The 18,688-nt window shown below is 45.6% G+C and overlaps 1 protein-coding gene across 3 annotated transcripts in view; it reads left to right on the forward strand.

The window, feature by feature from the left end:
- Rfx4 (regulatory factor X4) overlaps nt 1–18,688 on the forward strand; it is a 138,650-nt gene that overhangs the window by 69,772 nt on the left and 50,190 nt on the right. For 2 of the 3 annotated variants that reach the window (XM_021174600.2, XM_021174601.3), the window contains exons 6-8: nt 3,617–3,830; nt 4,418–4,495; nt 7,832–7,995. In XM_021174600.2, the coding sequence (XP_021030259.1) occupies nt 3,617–3,830; nt 4,418–4,495; nt 7,832–7,995 (456 nt within the window). Of the gene's footprint in view, nt 1–1,700; nt 1,833–3,616; nt 3,831–4,417; nt 4,496–7,831; nt 7,996–18,688 lie in introns of those variants that run through there. The other variant, XM_021174602.2, reaches the window with a different exon arrangement.

An 18,688-nucleotide genomic window follows, 5' to 3' on the forward strand; every position in this document is an offset into this window, starting at 1 on the left:
AAAAGAAGGAACATCACATCTCCATATAGGTTGCAGAAGTCATGTCTGGACAGAGGGGGTTAGGGGTTCAGCGTTGTGGAGGGGGAGGGTTGGCAGCACACCCACAGACTATTACCCCAAGAGACAGAGCCACTGAGCAGTAGAACTTGGGTTTTTGTTGTGGAAGGGAAGGGAAGAAAACAGATGATCAAAGTTGGGAAAACCCTGTTATTGGTAAACTCTGAAAATAAGACTCTGTGTGTGTGTGTGTGTCTGAATCTATGTGTATATCTCTGTGTGTGTCTATGTGTTTGTATGTCTATGTCTATGTGTATGTGTGCCTGTCTATATATGTGTGTATAGGTGTCTATGCATATGTGTATGTGTGTGTCTGTATCTATTTTTATTTGTGTCTATGTCTCTGCATATGTCTGTCTGTGTCTATATGTGTATCTCTCTCTCTCTCTCTCTCTCTCTCTCTCTCTCTCTCTCTCTCTCTGTGTGTGTGTGTGTGTGTGTGTGTGTGTGTGCTTATCAGAAGCTCTTGAGAGAAATTCCAAAGGACTGTCCAGAAAATTTTTGAACAAAGGACATCTTGAGATAATTTCTCAGTGATTTCTTTCCCAGGGTGACTACACTGAAGAACAAACTACTTAACTCCATTTATAAAGAAAAAGTCTGGTGTTTTGTTTAAAAGCAAGGTTGTAAGGACAGAGTGCAAGAATCTTTTTTTTAATTGTTTGCTGGTGATCACAAGTGGATAATTCAAAATCTCGGTCGAACCAGATTTAAGCTACTCAAGGTGACATCTTTCAGTCTTCCCAGGATTTTGGAGTCTGAGGCAGGAGTGTGAGGCCACATGTTTAAAAGTCAGCCACCTGAGTTACATAGCAAGACCTTGTCAAGGTGGGGAAGAGGATGAATAGAAAGATGCTGAATAAATAGAAAAGTATGGAAATGTTTGTCTAGCCTGTGGTCTTTGGAAAACCACTGGCTCCAATATCTCCAATATGCAATTTCTGATTTTTAAGGAGAATAGGAATGGCAGAAAGAGTTGGTAAATGTGGAGAACCACAAAGGGTAGAGATAAAAGGAGCATGCACTTGGAGAATGGTCCCCTCTGAGGAAAGCCTGGTTTCTGTTCCTCTTTTTCTTTTACCTACATGGTGGCAAATTAGGCAGCATCCATTTTTAAAGTTCTACACACAGAGAGCCATATTCTACCGTCTCCATGAGGATCCCCATGTCCAGCCAATCTAAAGGCAATGGGATGTTTCAAGCTGCAAACTGAGTCTCCACGCTGCAGCGTGGCCTGTCAACATCCTTTAGCAAGTCCACTCCTATAGACGAGACATAGGCATGTCTAGCAAGGAGTGCTGACTCTCCCTCCAGAACCTAACTAGCAAAACCAAGACCAGAATAGTAGCTTTCCTGTAATTGCAGATCTATGCTACATGCATAGATTAACCAGGAAATAGACCCATTTGTCTATCTTATGATAATGTAACTATCTCATAACGTCATATTAAGATATGGCTGTCTTGACCTTAAGTTATAAGAAACATTTTAAAGCTGAAGAGGTATGCTATATAACTGTCTTTCCACCACAAGGTACCTCTGGAGTCCCTGGAACCAGCCCCTCCCCCACAGATTGCCCACAGACGGAAAGGCAGTTATGTGACAGTTGGGAAGTAGAAGGCCCAGACGGTAGATATTAGCTCAACACAAAGAAGTTTCTGATAACTGCATCGGCTGAAAATGAACTGGGCTGCCTTCGGAGGGCCTGAGTTCTTCATCCCAGGAGGCATGCAGATGGAGGCAAGCTGCCCACTGGGCAGAAATTTCACAGAATGGTACCAGCAGGAAGGGGGCTGTGAAAGGGAAGGTTCCACGCACCCATCTCTCCCTCCCCGTAAACAACTTTCCCCCCAAATCAAAATGCTTCCCCATTCCCATCACCATGTATCTGTGGCTAGAGAAAAGTAGCTGAGATGTTATCTGGTGTTTCTGAAAATGAGGGCTCATGACTACAGCGGCATTACCACTGCACCGTGAAACCCCACCCTAGATGCACGAGATCGGAATCTTGGGGGTCAGGATGCTGCCGTGTGCACTGTGGGTGATTCTGACTGTTAATGAAGCTTGGGAATCACTGGCTGACTTAGAGGCACAAAGCCCGTTAGGAGTTGAGATCCTGCCTCTGGGGCCTTCTCACTGGTGATCTAGACTGCATCACTCACATTCTCTAGAGCTTAGTTCCCTTGTCTGTAAGCCGTGAAGCGGGAGTTTACTTCTAGCCTCATGGGGAGTTTTCTGAGAGAAGATTCTGTGTGTCGAGTCCTTCGGGCCGTGGACCTGAAGCTGGAGAGCCTCACTCCGTGGTGGCTTATGCTGTTGAAGGCTCTCATGGACCTCATTCCCAGACTTTGAATCAGTGGGTTCTGGGACGGGGCCTAGGAACCTGCACGTTTATTAAACTCCAAAAGTAACTCTGATGCACGCATGCTGTTTACTGTTAGCGCTGCACAGTGGCTGTGTAGGCAAACAGACTGGTCCACAACCTATTCTTGCCTGAAACTGCTCCATGCTCGTGAGCAAATGGCTTGATTTTTTTTTTTTTTTTGCCACCTTTTCCATTTTCTCGCCTTTAGGATGACCACAGCAGTCCTTAATTTATAAGCTCATTTTCAAATTAGTGTGAATATAGTACTTTGCAAAGTGCTAGAAACTTAAGTACTCAGTAGATCTTAAGTACTCAGTAGAACTTAAGTACTCAGTAGAACTTAAGTACTCAGCAGAACTTAAGTACTCAGTTAGCTGAAGTACAAAGCACCACCCACCTGCACCCCCAGCAGACACAGCCTCCTCCTGTCCCTCTTCAGGTGGAAGTGGACGTGTGTCTGAGATTATTATGCCCATTGGGAGTTAATACAAAGTTCTGGTCTTTGGCATTCAGGGTCAATTGAGGTACTGGATGAATCTTTTTAAAATTAAAGCTTTTGCTGGGTGGCACACACCTTTGATCGTAGCACTTGGTGGGGGGGGGGGTGCAGAATCTCTGAAATGGGGGTCTGGGAGTTTGAGGCCAGCATGGTCTAAATAGCCATTTCCAGGCCAGTCAGGGTTACACAGTCAAACCTCGTCTCCAAATTTATAATAATACAAGAAAAAAAAATTAAAATCATAGCTCCTTTGAGGCTAGCCTTTACTGAAGAAGATAATCATGGCCAGGTAAAGTTTTATTCTTGATGTATGAACACATTCTGTGCCTGGGTCCCCACAAAGATGGACACTCAAACGTTAGGCATCTTTGGGAAGGTATTTGCTAGACATTCGAGATCAGGTATAAATGGAACATTTCTCACCCCTACTTTGCTTTGCAAAGTATTTGACTTAACATTTTCTGTAGGAGGCAATTTTAGTTATTTTTAACTGTCTGATTGATGGCTGGCAACATGGAACTTTGGCTTAATTGTAGATTTCAGAGATGTCAAGCCTTAGAGAAGAGTTAACTCTTTTAGCCCCAGGTTTGGATGTGTCCAGTCATGCTTGGCTTTGGACAACATCCTCCAACCCAAGAAACCTCCAGCTAACAATGACCCGTGTGGGCCCGTCTGTCTCTTTCCCGGTGGCCCAGGTACCATTACTATGGCATAGCGGTGAAGGAGAGCTCCCAGTATTATGATGTGATGTACTCAAAGAAAGGAGCTGCCTGGGTGAGCGAGACGGGCAAGAGAGAAGTCACCAAGCAGACGGTGGCATATTCTCCCCGGTCCAAGCTTGGGACATTGCTGCCAGACTTTCCAAACGTCAAAGACCTAAATCTGCCAGCCAGTCTTCCTGAGGAGAAGGTAACGTCATTCGAAGAGATTGCTGGGGGTGAGGGTGGGGTGATTGTCTCTCTCTGTGTCTCTGCTCTCTCTGTCTCTGTTTCTGTCTCTATCTCCCTCCTCCTCTCTTTCTCATAGATTTCAGAGAATCCATAGACACCAAATGCCTACGGTGATTTCTGCAGAAGCGTTTATACAGACAATACACTGGCTTCTATTTCTTTTCAGTTTCTTAGCCACAAGGAGAATTTAGTGCCCTAGCCCTACTGTACCATATGCTAAGCACTGTGCAGTGTGCTGGATGCACGAGTGTGAAGACCATGCTATTTTTGATTCTCCAGGAACCCAAGAGTCTCAAGGTGCAGGATGGGGAGCAGAGTAAAGCCAGTGCTGTACTGCAGGGTGGGGCTTGGGTGCCATGAGAGCACAGGGTCAGAGGTCACATCACTGAAGGGCTACAATTCCCCTTCAGGTCTTTCCGGAGGCATAGATAATAGGTACAGTCCATCCTTCCAGTGGAACAAATGGTGTAAACATTGAAATTCCCAGGGCAGCCACACTGCGTACTAATGTCTTCCTTTGTCATTGATCCTCCACTCGCCCCACAGGTGTCCACCTTTATTATGATGTACAGAACACACTGTCAGAGAATACTGGACACTGTAATAAGAGCCAACTTTGATGAGGTAGGTCAACGGCATTAAGCTGTGAATACTCTATTAGGATGTTATACTTCACCCCTACTCCTATTTTAAGAGCTCCCACCAGGTGCAGGGCCTGGGGTCTAGAAGCCATTGGTAGCCATTGGCCCACTTACCCTTCACAGTGATGCTTCAAGGCAGGTACTGCTACTAATCCTATTTTACAGAGGCCGCTGTGCACAGCAGGCAGCGGTGGCTTTTCCTTGATTCTACTATAGAATGACACATACTGGGAAGGCCATCTTGTCAGCCTTTCAACGTGCCTACAAGTATGGATTCTGAGACGCTAAATAATACTGAGTTTCATCATTTCCCCGAGACGATCCCTTATTGCTTTTGGAGTGATTACCGTCCCACCTCCCTCAAGGCCTGGCCTCCACTTCCACCAAATCCCATCAACACGGCCACTTTATTTCTGCTTTAGAAACATTGCATTTAAGAAAAAGAAGAGGGGCTGGAGAGATGGCTCAGCGGGTAAGAGCACCGACTGCTCTTCCGAAGGTCCTGAGTTCAAATCCCAGCAACCACATGGTGGTTCACAACCATCCGCAATGAGATCTGGTGCCCTCTTCTGGTGTGTCTGAAAACAGCTACAGTGTACTTATGTATAATAAATAAATCTTTAAAAAAAAAAAGAAAAAAAGAAAAAAAGAAAAAAAAAAGAAAAAGAAGAGAAATGGGGAAGCAAAAGAATTGTGGCATCTCTGGGATGTTGCTGTTGCAAAGGACCTGAGTGCAAATGCCAGCACCTGCTCAGAAGCTCACCACATCTTCCCGCACCAGACATGCATGTGATACACAGACATACATGCAGGCAAAACATTCATACACATAAAATAATAAAAATGAAAAAAAATTTAAAATCGCATGCTCCCCTGAACCCAAAGAAGAAGGGATGAAAGCCTGGGAGACTGGATGGATAGATAGTCCAGAAAGCTGACATTAAATGATGATGCTCAACCATTTGCCCAATCCTTTCACTGAAATTGTATGCAAGGAGTAAGGAGAGCTCACCAGAATTCCTCCTGTCACCTAATAATAAGTTCCACTTATCCTGTGCCTACACAGTGCTAGGCTTTTTACATAAGTCATCTTACTTCATCCTATTAATAGGTGGAAGCCATTGTATCCATCTTAAAAGGGCTGCTGCCCTCACGGACTTGGTCCCGAGCATAAGATTTGATAGACTTGATTTTATGTGACTAAACCAGAGCCTTTAACTCCATGCCCCAAGTCTGTTTCCCCAAGTCGGACATTGCCACGACCCTCTGCCCGACGACTCGAGCCACAAACCTCAGCTCTTCATTTTCCCTGCCTTCCCACCCAGGCCAGAGAGAGGTCAAGGCAGCTTTCTGTCCTGAACAGACATGCTGTCTGTGTCTCATCTCACAGCTGGCCTCCAGGTCTCAACACATAGATTCATCGCATTTGCCTTCCCTTTCCTTCTCAAAGGACCCGGAACCATAGGACAGTCAATGACATAAAACCGAGAAGGAAGGGAGGGTTAACATTGGATAGAGCACTTGATACAATAGCTGCCAGGAACTTGGTGACTGACAAGGGCTCCTTGTGTGGCTTGAGCAGGCTTCTGACAGACAGATGTCTGCTAAAGTCTCTCAATGGATTTGTTTTATCCTACATAACAGCTGACCTTTTCCAGATGTTTTGCTGGAATCTGACAACTAATAGAAAATAGGAGCAGAACTGAACACCAAAGCCAAGGAAAGCAGATGTGCTCAGATTGAACCAACTCTTAGGAACGACATAGGTGGGGCTTCTTACAGTGGGAAGTTCAAATAAGAGAGTCTAATACCTGGCTGGAGGTCAATGCCTCATCCCAGGGATGAGCTGGGATATGGGACCTGATCCTGGGAGGGACCTGAAGAGTGGTACAGGCCATCAGACAGAGAGAGAACGCTGTGGGGTGGCAGCAATCCAGAGAAAGACATGGGCCCTGGGAATAAGCCAGAACCCCAGTTTACCAAGTAATAGGAAAAAACGATCACAAGGCTGGCAGTGGAAGGACTCATGCTCTGCCTCCTCCTTTGGATTGCTGCTGTGCTGTGGGTGATGAACTTAGTAACTCTGCTAGTAGTGATGCTTAGGTCTATGATCATCAGCAGGGTCATGTGGGAGAACTCCGTGGTGTCTCTGGTTCCCCAGGGGTAGTCTCTAAAAAGAAAGGAAGGGAGGGAGAGAGGGAAGGAGGGAAGGGAAGGAGGGAGGGAAGGAAGGGAGGAAAGAAGGAAGGGAGGGAGGCAAGGAGGAAAAGTAGGGAGGGAGGCAAGGAGGGAAGGAAGGGAGGGAGGAAAGAAGAAAAGAAAAGGTGAAAGGGCCAGGTTACGTCTCCCAAGCTGAATCTGTATGGGTTCATGGGAGTCAACAATATGGAAAATGCTCCACGGGTAGCCCTAGAGTGCCTATCTTAGAGAGCAAGGAGAAGAATGCAACCCAGGACTCAGGTCAGCTCACTATAAAAATCCAGAGTTGGATGCTCCTAGCTTTGTGATGGGCTTCTCAATTTAGGGATGTTACTGTGTATAGAACTTACTGTCTCCTGTTTCCCTGCCCCTGCCTCATCCCTCTACCTCCTTCCTCAAATCAAAGTCTAAAAGTCATGGAAGTGGGGTCACTAAGGCATGCTCTTCTTGGAACATCCACTCAGCCATTTGCTTCTCCAAGTCCCTGCTCAGAATATCATGCTAAGGGCGACTCCATTTTGAGTGCCCAGCACACTGGGCACTGCTCTGTGTCTTGGTGACATATGGCAGGTGTTCCATGTGCCCCGCTGGCTTACTGCGATGCTGCACCAGGTGCACTTTGGGAAAATGGGAGTTTGGGATGTGAGAAGTTCCTTGCACTTTGCCCGGGTTTGGGGCAGACATATTTGAATTTGGGGAATTTTGCAGGTAGCAAACACTTCTTGCCTCTCCACCTGTAACTGCTACATCCTTCCCCTTCCTTCCCAGAATGCCCAGGAGCCACGGGGTGGGGGTGTGGGGGTGAAAGAACAATGGGTGTTAGTGCTCTGACCTTTTAAAAAAACAAAACAAAACAATAACAGCAAAACCTGTGCAGTCCTCCCTATGTAACTCAGCTCACAGCTCACAGGCCTAACACCAGGCTGCAGGGGCAGGCAGGCCAGCAGTGGGCACAAGTCCCCACAGCATCCCAAGCCTGGACAGCTCCCACTGCCGCGTGGGCGAGGGGGGGGGTGTAGAGGAAGATGCTGCTGTGCTGCCTGTGCTGGGGAGGGTGAAGACACAAGGCTTCGCGGGGGCGGCTTTGTCTGAACCCTCTTCTCTCTGTGGGTCAATGCAGGTTCAAAGTTTCCTTCTGCACTTTTGGCAAGGGATGCCGCCCCACATGCTGCCCGTGCTAGGCTCCTCCACGGTGGTGAACATCGTGGGCGTGTGTGACTCCATCCTCTACAAAGCCATCTCCGGTGTGTTGATGCCCACGGTGCTGCAGGCGTTGCCGGACAGGTGAGTCAGCTGGGTGTCCGCCTCCCTTTGGGAGGAGCCCAGGCTCCGCTAGTACTTGATTTTGTTTTGTTTTGTCTTACCGTTACTGTAACAGGGCCTTTGTAAAGATCAACAATAGGCTTTTCAAAACTAAAGGCTGTAAGCTGTGAATGCAAATAAAATGCTTCTACTCTGAAAATGATTCCAACTTCCCAAGGTAGGGAATGGTACACAGCGAAATGGCACAACCACTTCCTTGGCGGGCATCTCGTGCTGTTCACGCGTCACTAGGACACAGAACATGGCTTTTCTTACTTATTTCTGAAGTGCTGCCGCTGTGCGGACTATTCTGTGCCTTCCTTTCCTCGCACAAACCCACTGCACCTCGAGCTTCCGCTGAGCAGGTCCTCTGCGGTCTCCACCATGCTCCACGCGACGGCAGGGGTGGGGGGTCTCTGGACAGCTGTGTCTTCCCAGGACTCTGCTCCCTTGCCCTTCCGGCTCACCCCAGTGTGCGATGGTCTCCCTACGGTTTTTTTTTTTTTTTTTCTGTGTGTCCACCCTTTCTCAACTGTCTCCTGTAAATAAGACCTCCCACTTCCAGGAGCATTTGTTTTGGGGGACATTCCCTACACACTCCTAATTTTTTGTAACAGCGTGGGCTTCTGCCATAATAAATTTTAGTGATTCTCTTGGGATTTTCCGTCTAACTGACTATAAGGGGTGCCGTGGGGGGTGGGGGTGGTGGTGGCATGGTAATGTGTATTAGTTTCCTGTGGCTGCTGTTATAAACTATCACAAAATGGGTAGCTTAGAGTAAGCCTTCTAAGGCTTACTCTACCCTTTGGGTTCTTCTTTTTCCTGGCCACACTTTCCTGAGTGTCTCTTGTAATTAAGCTGCATGTGCCAAGTCAAAGTGCTGGCCGGTGGTGTCTGTCTGTCCCAGGCCCCTCTGCTTGGTCTCAGTGGTTTCCAGCAGTCCCTACTGTCCCTCTGCATGCAGCTGGAATCTCTGCTCCCACCAACTCAACATCTTCTGCCCCATATCTTTGTCTTGCTTGCCTCTCACTGGGACACCTATGAGTTAGAGCCCACTTGGCTAATCCAGGGTGTTCTCAACAGGAGAGCCATAATCACACCTAGACAGAGAGACCCTTTACTCCCAATAAAGTCACCTTTACCAGTTCTGAATGAGCATATGTTTTACCACATGGAATGTATGTATAGGAGAAATTCCTAAAAGGTTTCTGGTTTATTTAGTTATTAAGCTAGTCAGTCAGTTATGGAACAGGGCTCAAGTAGCCCAGGCTAGCCTCAAACTCACTGTTTAGCCAAGGAAGACCCCCAAGCTTCTGATCCTCTGCTTCTACCTCCTGACTGCTGGGATTGCAAATGTCCACAGCCGTGCCCAGCTTTATAAGACGTTAGAGAACAATCTCAGGGCCTTATGCAGGCTGAGCATTGCTTCCTAACACTATTTTAGCTCCATTCCATAAAGTTTGGTATACAGTATTTTAATATTATTTCCTACCTATTTTATGATCCCCCTCTGAAGCCCCTCTGCCATAAGAATTTTAAAAAGAACATTTAAAACTTTCTGAGTGTTGGAAGCTATTGTTACACACCTTGATTTGTATTTTCTGTGGTTAGATTGTTGCTTGAAGCATTTCTTCTCAAGAGTCCACTAGCACTGCTTCTGTTGTCTGGCATATGGACACTTTGTGAATGCTGCACTGACTCTCGAAAGAACCCCTGTTTTCAAGGCACAGACTCCTCTGGATTCTTATAGAGGGGTGTGTGTGTGTGTGTGTGTGCGCGAATGCATGTATGTACACATGTGCATTTATGAGTATGTTTCTGAGTGCATGTGTGTGTGTGCTAGTATGAGTGTACATAAGTGTGTATATGTGGAGTGTGTATGAGTATGTGTGTATATGTGCGAATGAGTGTGTGAGAGTGTGTGTGAATGTGTGTGAGTGTGTGTGTGTGAGTGTGTGTGTATGTGCACTGCTGGAGACTGAAGCCAGGAGAAACGCTAAGCAAGTCTACCACTACATTACCTGCTCTCTCCAGGTTGGTCTCAGGTTTCTGTTCTTGCTTCAGTCTCTTACAGAGCTGTGTCTCCCAGAAGGCACTGATAAACCTAGGTTTTGATTTGCAGTTTTGTAATATGATATACAGGGCTCAAGTTTTTATTTTTGGATTTTAAAGATGATGGCCAAGTATTCTGACACCGTCTGTTTATAAGGCTGAACATTTTCTGTTTCCCTGTTGCTTTGTAGAAAGTTGGCCTTACATGTGTAGACACACTCCCAGACTCTCGGTGATATCCCAGTCCTCTATGGCCAGTCTCCACCAACACCACACTGCCTTGGCTATAATTGGTTTTATAGTAGTCTCAAAACAAGTGATAGGACACCTGACTTGTTATTCTTTTTCAACATCGTTCCTTTGCTGTGGCAGATAACACTTGCAGAATGTCTTAAAAGTCCTGTAGGATTTTGATTAAGATTATCATGAGTTGATAAATAAAGCCAGAAATAATCAGCATCTTACTAGTATTGATTTTAATCCATTAACATGGTTTATATTTCTTATTTTATGTGGATTCTCTTCAGTACTTCTTCAGTTTCCAGCCATTCATTACTACTTTATGTAGTTTGTGTGTGAATCTTTTGTCACGAGATGTTATTAAAGTCCATTATTCTAATAGTTTTTATGGTAACTTCTTTGGGGGCTTCCCGTGGGTATTAATGTATAATCTAGGGTTTGAGAGCATTTTGTTTCTTGATGTCCAATCTCTATACCCCTTTCATCCACAATGCTATTACACTGGCTAGGACCTCTAGGTGACAGTGGATGCCTTCACATTTTCCCAGGTCTCAAAAGGGAACATATGTAGCATTCACAGTAAGATGTGGAAGGTCTCGAGGGGTCAGGAAAGTTCCTTTCCATTCCTGGTTTGCTGAGAGTTTTTATCAAGAAAGTGTTTTGAATTTTGTTAGATGTTTTAGTTTGTTTCAAGATCACATACTATGTTTCTCCTCCTTAGTCTTCAAAGGAGGTAGATTTCATATTGCTTTATTTTTAAATATTGTAGCAGACTTTCATCTTCAGGGTAAATATACTTCATTGCAGTTTTAAAATGTATTGCTAGATCTGCATTGCTAATGTTTTGTTGTGGGTTTCACATTTCAATTTATAAATGTTCCCACTTTTCCTTATGACTTTCTCTTTAATCAATAGATTATTTTAGGAATGAAATATTTAACTTTTGACTATTAGGAGTTATCAAGATACTATTCTGTTATTAACTTGTGTTTTAATTTCCCTGTAGTCAGATTGTATACACTGCATGATAACACATCTTTTATGTTTATTTAAGCCTGTTTAGTAGCCTGTAACATGGAGCATGTTGGTGAGTGTTCTGCGTGTACTAAAAACGTTCAGGTGTGGCTCGGTGATGTGTCCAGTAAACATCTGTTAGGCCAAATTGATTGACAGCAGCGTTCGTGTTCTCATTACCCTTAATGACTTTCTCTCCTTTGTTTTACTAACTCCTATTTCCAACTTGAATTATAAATTTGTCAGTTTCTGTCCATTCTTGCTTCATTTTGAAACTCATTTGTGAAGATTTGTAATTAAGTACATTTAAATTGGAATGTTCTGTCTGCCTGGGGAATTGATTCCTTTTCATCATATACATGTAAATTGTTGCATTTGTGTTATTCACAGTAGATGTTGTCCCTGGTAACAGTTCTTAATCAGAGTTTGCTTTGGCTGTAACATGGGTACTAGAGCATCTTAAGGAACGATGCCTTTTCCAGCTCACTCCCCAGTCAGTCACTGGCCTTCCGTCTAGCACAGAGTAGGATCTGAAGTGTTTGCATATCTAAGTTGCTGCTCCCCCGTCCCCAGGCCTTCACATTTAATGTGGACACATGGTTGTTCAAGCCACCCTTCTTGCTAGTTGTCTTAGCCTCCCCGGTTCTGTCCAAAATGTCTTCATGTGTCTGTTTTGGGGCTGTGTTTTATCATTCTATCTATCCCCACTAGTTTGTTATTAATCTATGTTTTTGTTTTTTGTTTTTTTTTAAAGCAATTGTTGCCTTGGTGTATACCTGTTTTAAGTTAGTGTAAGAATTCTAGTTGGATGTGGGAGCACACGCCTTCAATCCTAGCACTCCAGAGGCAGAGGCAGGTGGATCTCTGTGAATTTGAGTTTACTATGGTCTTCATAGTGAGTGCCAGGATAGCCAGGGATGCATAATAGAGAGATCCTGTCTCAAAAGGATGGACACACACACACACACACAATCCTTTCCCTTAGACAATTTTCTTTTAGACTGATGGAATATCGTAGCCAGTCTTTTATATCCACCTCCATTCTCATGATTGCTGACTTTTATGGGTAATTTATGCTGTCTATGTAATCTCCTTTATACTTTTGGTATTACAGGTCTAGTGGTGATGACTTCTTGCATGCAGGTTCTCTCTCCGTCCTCCTCCCTCTCCTCTCTCTCTCTCTCTCTCTCTCTCTCTCTCTCTCTCTCTCTCTCTCTCTCTCTCTGTGTCTCTCTCTCTCTGTCTCTCTCTCTCTCTGTGTGTGCGTGTGTGTGAAAATATTTCTCCTTCACAGCTGAGAAGTTTTCTCACTGGGTTCAGTGCTGGATTGACAAGTTGTGTGTGCTCTACATGTACTGTGCACATATGGGTGAGGGTATGGATCATGTATTTGAACACTTGGTCCCAGTTGGTGGTGCCATATCGGGAGGCTCATGAGGTATGACACTGTTAGAGGAAGTATGTCACGGGAGATGGCCTTTTTGAGACCTTGAAGATTCTCGCCACTTGCAGTTTGCTCCCTCTGCTTTGTGCTTGTGATAAAGGATGTGAACACTCAGCATCCTGCCCCAGCTGCTGCCTCCGCTGCTTGCTGCAACATTCCCCCACCATGGCAACCAACAACTTTCAGCTCTGTAAGTGCAAATGCATTCTTTTTGTTATAAATTGCCTTGGTCATGGTGCTTTACCACAGCAACAGAAAATTTACCCCTACACTCATATATGTGCACATCGAGGCTAGAGGTCAACCTCGGGTGTCTTCTTCAATCACTTGCTACCTTAGTTTTTGGGACAGTGTCTCTCACTGAACTTAAGGCCCACTTGTTATGGCTAGACCAGTAAGCCCCAGCAATCCTCATCTCTCTGTATTCCAAGCTCTGGGGTAACAGAGGTAAGCCCCCTGCTTTTGGCTACTAGGATCCAAACTCAGACCCAAGCTTTCATAGAGGCCACTTTGCCCACCTCCTCACCCACCCCACAGACTGACAAGGTCTTTTTGTTTGTTTGTTTGGTTGGTTGGTTTTGGTTTTTGGAGACAGGGTTTCTCTGTGTATTCCTGACTGTCCTGGAACTTACTCTGTAGACCAGGCTGGCCTCGAACTCAGAAATTCACCTGTCTCTGCCTTCCAAGTGCTGGGATTAAAGGTGTGCGCCACCACTGCCCTGATTGACAAGGTTTTTGTATCTTTTCCTTTCAGTATTTTAAAAATTCATGCACGTATTTTAGACTACAATATTTGTGCTTCTTTCTATCCTGCCTAAGTTTAGGAGCTTCTCAGATCTGTGCTAAACTGTAATTTCATTACTTTGGGGGAAACTCCTAGATATTATCGTCTCTATTTTCTTCTTTTTCTCCTCCTGGCATCTCAATTGTGAGTGTGTCAGCCCATCTGACAGTGTCCCATAACTCCTTTTTAAAGAATTATTTATTTATTTCACTTATTTGAGTACACTGTCCCTGTCTTCTGACACACCAGAAGAGGGCATCAGATCTCATTAGGGATGGTTGTGAGCCACCATGTGGTTGCTGGGATTTGAACTCAGGACCTCTGGAAGAGCAGTCACTGCTCTTAACCGCTGAGCCATCTCTCCAGCCCCTACCCCCCCCAACATACAACTCTTTTTAAAATTATTTATTTATTTTATATATGAGTACATTATTGCTCTCTTCAGACACACCAGAAGAGGGCTTCAAATCCCATTGCAGATGGTTGTGAGCCTGCTGGGATTTGAACTCAGAACCTCTAGAATAGCAGTCAGTGTTCTTTACCGCTGAGTCATCTCACCAGCCCCATACAACTCTTAATATGGGAGTCTTTCTTGTTTTCTTCATTTTTATATTTGAGTTTGGGTTGGTTAACTTTTATTAAAATATCCTCATGTTCATGAATTCTTAACTTGGCAACCAATGTAAGGATACCTTGATTTCGTTTTCATGTCTAACAAACCATTTGATTTGATTCTTTAAATTTTTTGTATTTATTATTATTAATTATTGTGTGTACTTGTGTGTTTTGCATTGGCATGGAGGAGAATGCAACTTCTCTCCTTCCAGTTTTAATGTGTGCTCTGGAGGTTGAACTCAGGTCACAAGGCTTTTGCAGGAAACACCTTTACCTGTTGAGCTAGCTTGGCTCCTGCCTCCAATTATAAAATAATTCTTATATTCCACTGAAGTTTCTCATCTGTTCCTGCGTACTGTTCACCTCTCCTATGAGATCTGTATCAGTATTAATCATCTTTCAGTTAATTTAAGGACTGTTTTGTTGTCCGGTTGTATTGACTGTTTTGCCTCTTTAGAGGTTCATTTTCTTGACTTTTTTTAATCTTATAATCTTTGTATATGTATGTGTTTGTGTGTGGACACATGCATGCGCAAGCCAGAGGTTGGTATTGGCTATTTTCCTCAACCACTCTCCACCTTATTGTTATTGATAAGGGCTCTCATTAAACACAGGGCTTGCCAATTCAGTCAGACCAGCTAGTAGGCAAGCCCCAGTGACCCTATAGTCATACCCCCAGTACTAGGATTGCATGTGAATACCACTGCACATGGCTTTAATATGGGTCCTGGGGATCCAAACTCAGGTCTTCATGTTTGAATGGCAAGCTCTTCACTTATTGAATCATCCATCTGCCAACTTTATAATTCACAATTGACTGTCAGAGTTTAGAACAGAGACGCTATCACTGTGAGGAGTTGAGTCCCTCTGTTCAGGAGTTCCCTGGGCTTGGGCTTTGCAGTTGCTCTGGTTACCTTCAATGTAACTCTAGAGTCAAATTCTTCTGGAATATTGTGTGCTTAGTTTAGAAATCTGCTTGTTGGACTTTTCTTTTCTCTCCCAGTCTTTCTGCCTCAGCTGCAGGCCCTCCCTGTGTAACGTCTACAGTTGCTTGAGTCTTAGTGTGTTAATTCTTGCTTTCCTGTTGGTGGTAGGTTTCTCTCTACAGAGGTGGCAGGTGACGCTTAAGAGCTGAGATGACCTTCTGCCTTAGCCAGAGTTCATTCATTCATTCACCAAACTAATGTTTATCAGTTGCTATAATGTGTTAGCCACGATGCTTGGCCCTGGAGAACAGCGTTAACTATCTACAACACATTTGGGTGTGGTGGAGCATGCCTCTAAGCCCAGCATTCAGGAGGCAGAGGCAGGAGGAACTCGGTGAGTTCCAGGTCAACTCTGAACTACATAGTGAGTTCCAGAACAGCCAGGGCTACATTGTCTCAAACAGACAAGCAAGCAAACAAACAAACAAACAAACATGTCTCAAATCATGCTTGTTGCACCAAGTTTACAATAAACATTCGGAAACTTTTTTAAAAATCACAGACTACTGCTGGTATGATCTCAGACTTACAGATTAGGTCCTTTCTCATTAAACTAAGAGGGCAGAGTCACGTCAAAGATCAGGGTCCATCTGATGGCCAACTTTTTGGTTTTATACATTCACTTTTTTTCTCAGCTTGCCCGAGTACTCAAGGCCCTCCTGCTTGGCTGGGTTGGAAACAGAAATTGTCATTCATAGACCAGGCCAGGTTGAGGTTCGGCTTCTTGCTTGCTGACTCAGGCCTTCCTCCTCATCCCAGCTACAGTCTCCATGCACAGGTATCGGGCACATATATTTACAAGAAAGGTATGTCAGCCTCACAGTTGTTTTGCTCACCTCTTCCAGGTGATTGTGGCAGAACTACTGACAGTATTATCAGCAGATATAACAAAAGAAGGAAAGAAGGTACAAAAGAAGGTGTGTGTATGTGTGTGTGCATACATGTATGTGTGTTAATGTGTGTGCGTGTATGTGTGTATGTGTTTGTGTCTGCATGTGTGTATGTGTGTGTACATGTGAGTATGTGTGTGTGTGTTAGATTGGCAAGGGGATAACAAAAAGTCCAAAGACCAAGGACCAAGGTCAGAGATGCTAAATGAAAGTCAGAGGCATTAGGGCTGGTGAAATATGAGACCGTGTGACAGTCAGAAGTCAAGCAGAGCTTGCCTGGAACTTTGGCTCCTGCCTCTTGCTGCATGCCCTAAGTCCGAGCTTCAGCTTTGGTTCTCACTTACCTGGAAGGATTAATAAGGATACCTACTTTCAGGTGTGAGATGAAGATGAAACCAGAAAGTATGTGTGAAGTGTTTAGTGCCTGCGCCACACCCTCATTAGCAGGTGCCTACAATTATCACCTCTTTGCTGTTTTAACAACATCAGAGCTGGTGGGGACCCAGGGACCTGAGAGAGTTGGAATAGTGTCAGGGTGTAAGTTCCAGGTGGAGGGAGATGCAGGAGAGGGAAGAGACCTGCAATTGTCAGATCCATCCATACAGGAACGTTGCCCAAGCCCCACTCCCAGCCCAGGGAGTGAGGTGGGGAGGAAGGGGCCATGGAAGGTGAGCCCCACAACCGTAAAAGGTTCAAGAAGAGCCTTAGCAGACACTACGTGAGGTGGCATAGCCAGCGTTGAAGAAGCATTTCGTAACCATGTGGCCAGGTAGGTAGCTTCTTGCCTCCTCATGGACACCATGTGGAAGCAGACACAGTGTTTAAGTAACTCCTAAAAAACTACAGACCCAGGGCTAGAGGACTCTGGGTCAGTGGGTCAGGTGCTTGCTCTGCAGCCCTATGCCCTAAGTTTAGAGTCCAGCACCATTTACTGGATGCAGTTGCCCAAGTGCCTGCAATCCCAGTGCCCTTAAAGGAACTGAAGGCAGCAACAGCAGCATCTCTGGAAGCTGTGGGCCAGCTGGCCTAGTGTGAGGTGACAAAGAAGACAGACACTAACACCTGAGCTTTCCCTCTGACCTCAGCACGTATACCATGGCACATGAGTGTGCCCACACAGCACAGGCACATACACAGACACACACACATACACATGCACACACAGAGAGACCCAAACACACACACAGACAGGCACACACAGAGGCAGAAGGGGGAGAAGGAGAGAAAGAGAGAGACAGAGAGCAAGAGAGAACGACAGAGAGAGAGAGAGAGAGAGAGAGAGAGAGAGAGAGAGAGAGAGAGAGAATTTTAAAAAGACTCTAAACCCCAAATAGAACGTTTCTCTGGACTGAATCCCTCCACACTTTTCTCTCCCCGGCTTAATAAAAGCAAACAATTGCCCGAAGCAAGAGGTCCCTTCCACAGTGCTGCTGTGGTCTCTGACTGCAGACAAAGGCCAGCTCCCAGCTCTGGCTGCGTGCCAGAGACAGCAGTGCATGCTTGGAGGATGGCAGGCTGCCCTCCCTGCCACTGGGCAGCCACCCAGCGCTTCTTTAAAGCCTGGCCCTCCGTGGAGAGCAGCCATGGATTCTGAGAATTTGTCCCACTTAGAATCCAGCTCCAGTCTGTGGGTGACAAGCCGTGTGGGCTTGCCTTTATGACACCCCGAATGCCTGGGGTTTGTCCTCCCTTCAGAGCTAAGGAGGCACCTCTGTGGGCCAGGCCCTGGCAAGGCAAGCTGCCTGGCTCCACTTTCCTTCAGGAAGACCCACTTTCCTCCTCAGCCACACACCTCCACTCCTCAGGAACGCCTGCTGGCTCTGCCTCTAGATCATTCTCATTTGACTTGAGTGCACCAATCCTGCTCCCGCTCTTGGCCAGGCCTCACTTGTGTTCGGCTTATGACGATGTCCAAAGATCCCTGTTCCATCCTGACAGCACCTCCTGTCATTAGTTTTCATCCCAGAAGCCAGAGTGGTTTTTGTTTTCTGTCACACGGTAGGATTGAGTGTTGAGACAGCACAGGGATCTCAGGATACGGAGAGACCAGTGACTTGAAATACCGCAGTCAAGGTGATCAGCAGTTGGAAGGGGAAGGGTGTTGTGCCATTATCTAGGGCAAGAGCGTAGGGTAGAGGGACAAGCATGTGAGAAGCGGGCAAGGGCTTGGGGAGGTAGAAAGACATGAAGGGTGCAGTGCTGCCGAAGTGGAGCGAGCCAGGGACCGTGTGCGAGCAGCTACAAGCAGAGATTGCTGGACAGAGGGAGGGGGACCTGGGCAGGGCCTTGTGAAGATTGTCTGAGGATCGAGAGACATTTATTTATTCATTACATCTAACAAACGCTTCTCGAATGCTGACTCTGCCTGGTGCTGAGGATAAAGTGATAAGCAAAACAGCCGGAGCCCTTGACCTCTGCCCCGAGACCGTAGGGTGTAGTGAAAGATGCGAGTTAATCACATGAGTACATAAGCTGTTTATTACAGAACGACCTGACCAGCACAGCCACAGTTGTTTTCTTACAGAAGTAACAGCCAGTCTGAGATGCGAGGGATGAGGAGGAGCTGAGCCCATGATTTGGAGAGGAGAGGTATTCCTGATGCAAAGCACTTGAAGGACGAAGGTCGTGGGTGGAAGGGACCAACTGGACA

The sequence above is a fragment of the Mus caroli genome, unplaced genomic scaffold (genome assembly GCF_978045245.1).
Source record: "Mus caroli unplaced genomic scaffold, Mus_caroli_1 scaffold_9, whole genome shotgun sequence".
Lineage (NCBI taxonomy): Eukaryota > Metazoa > Chordata > Mammalia > Rodentia > Muridae > Mus > Mus caroli.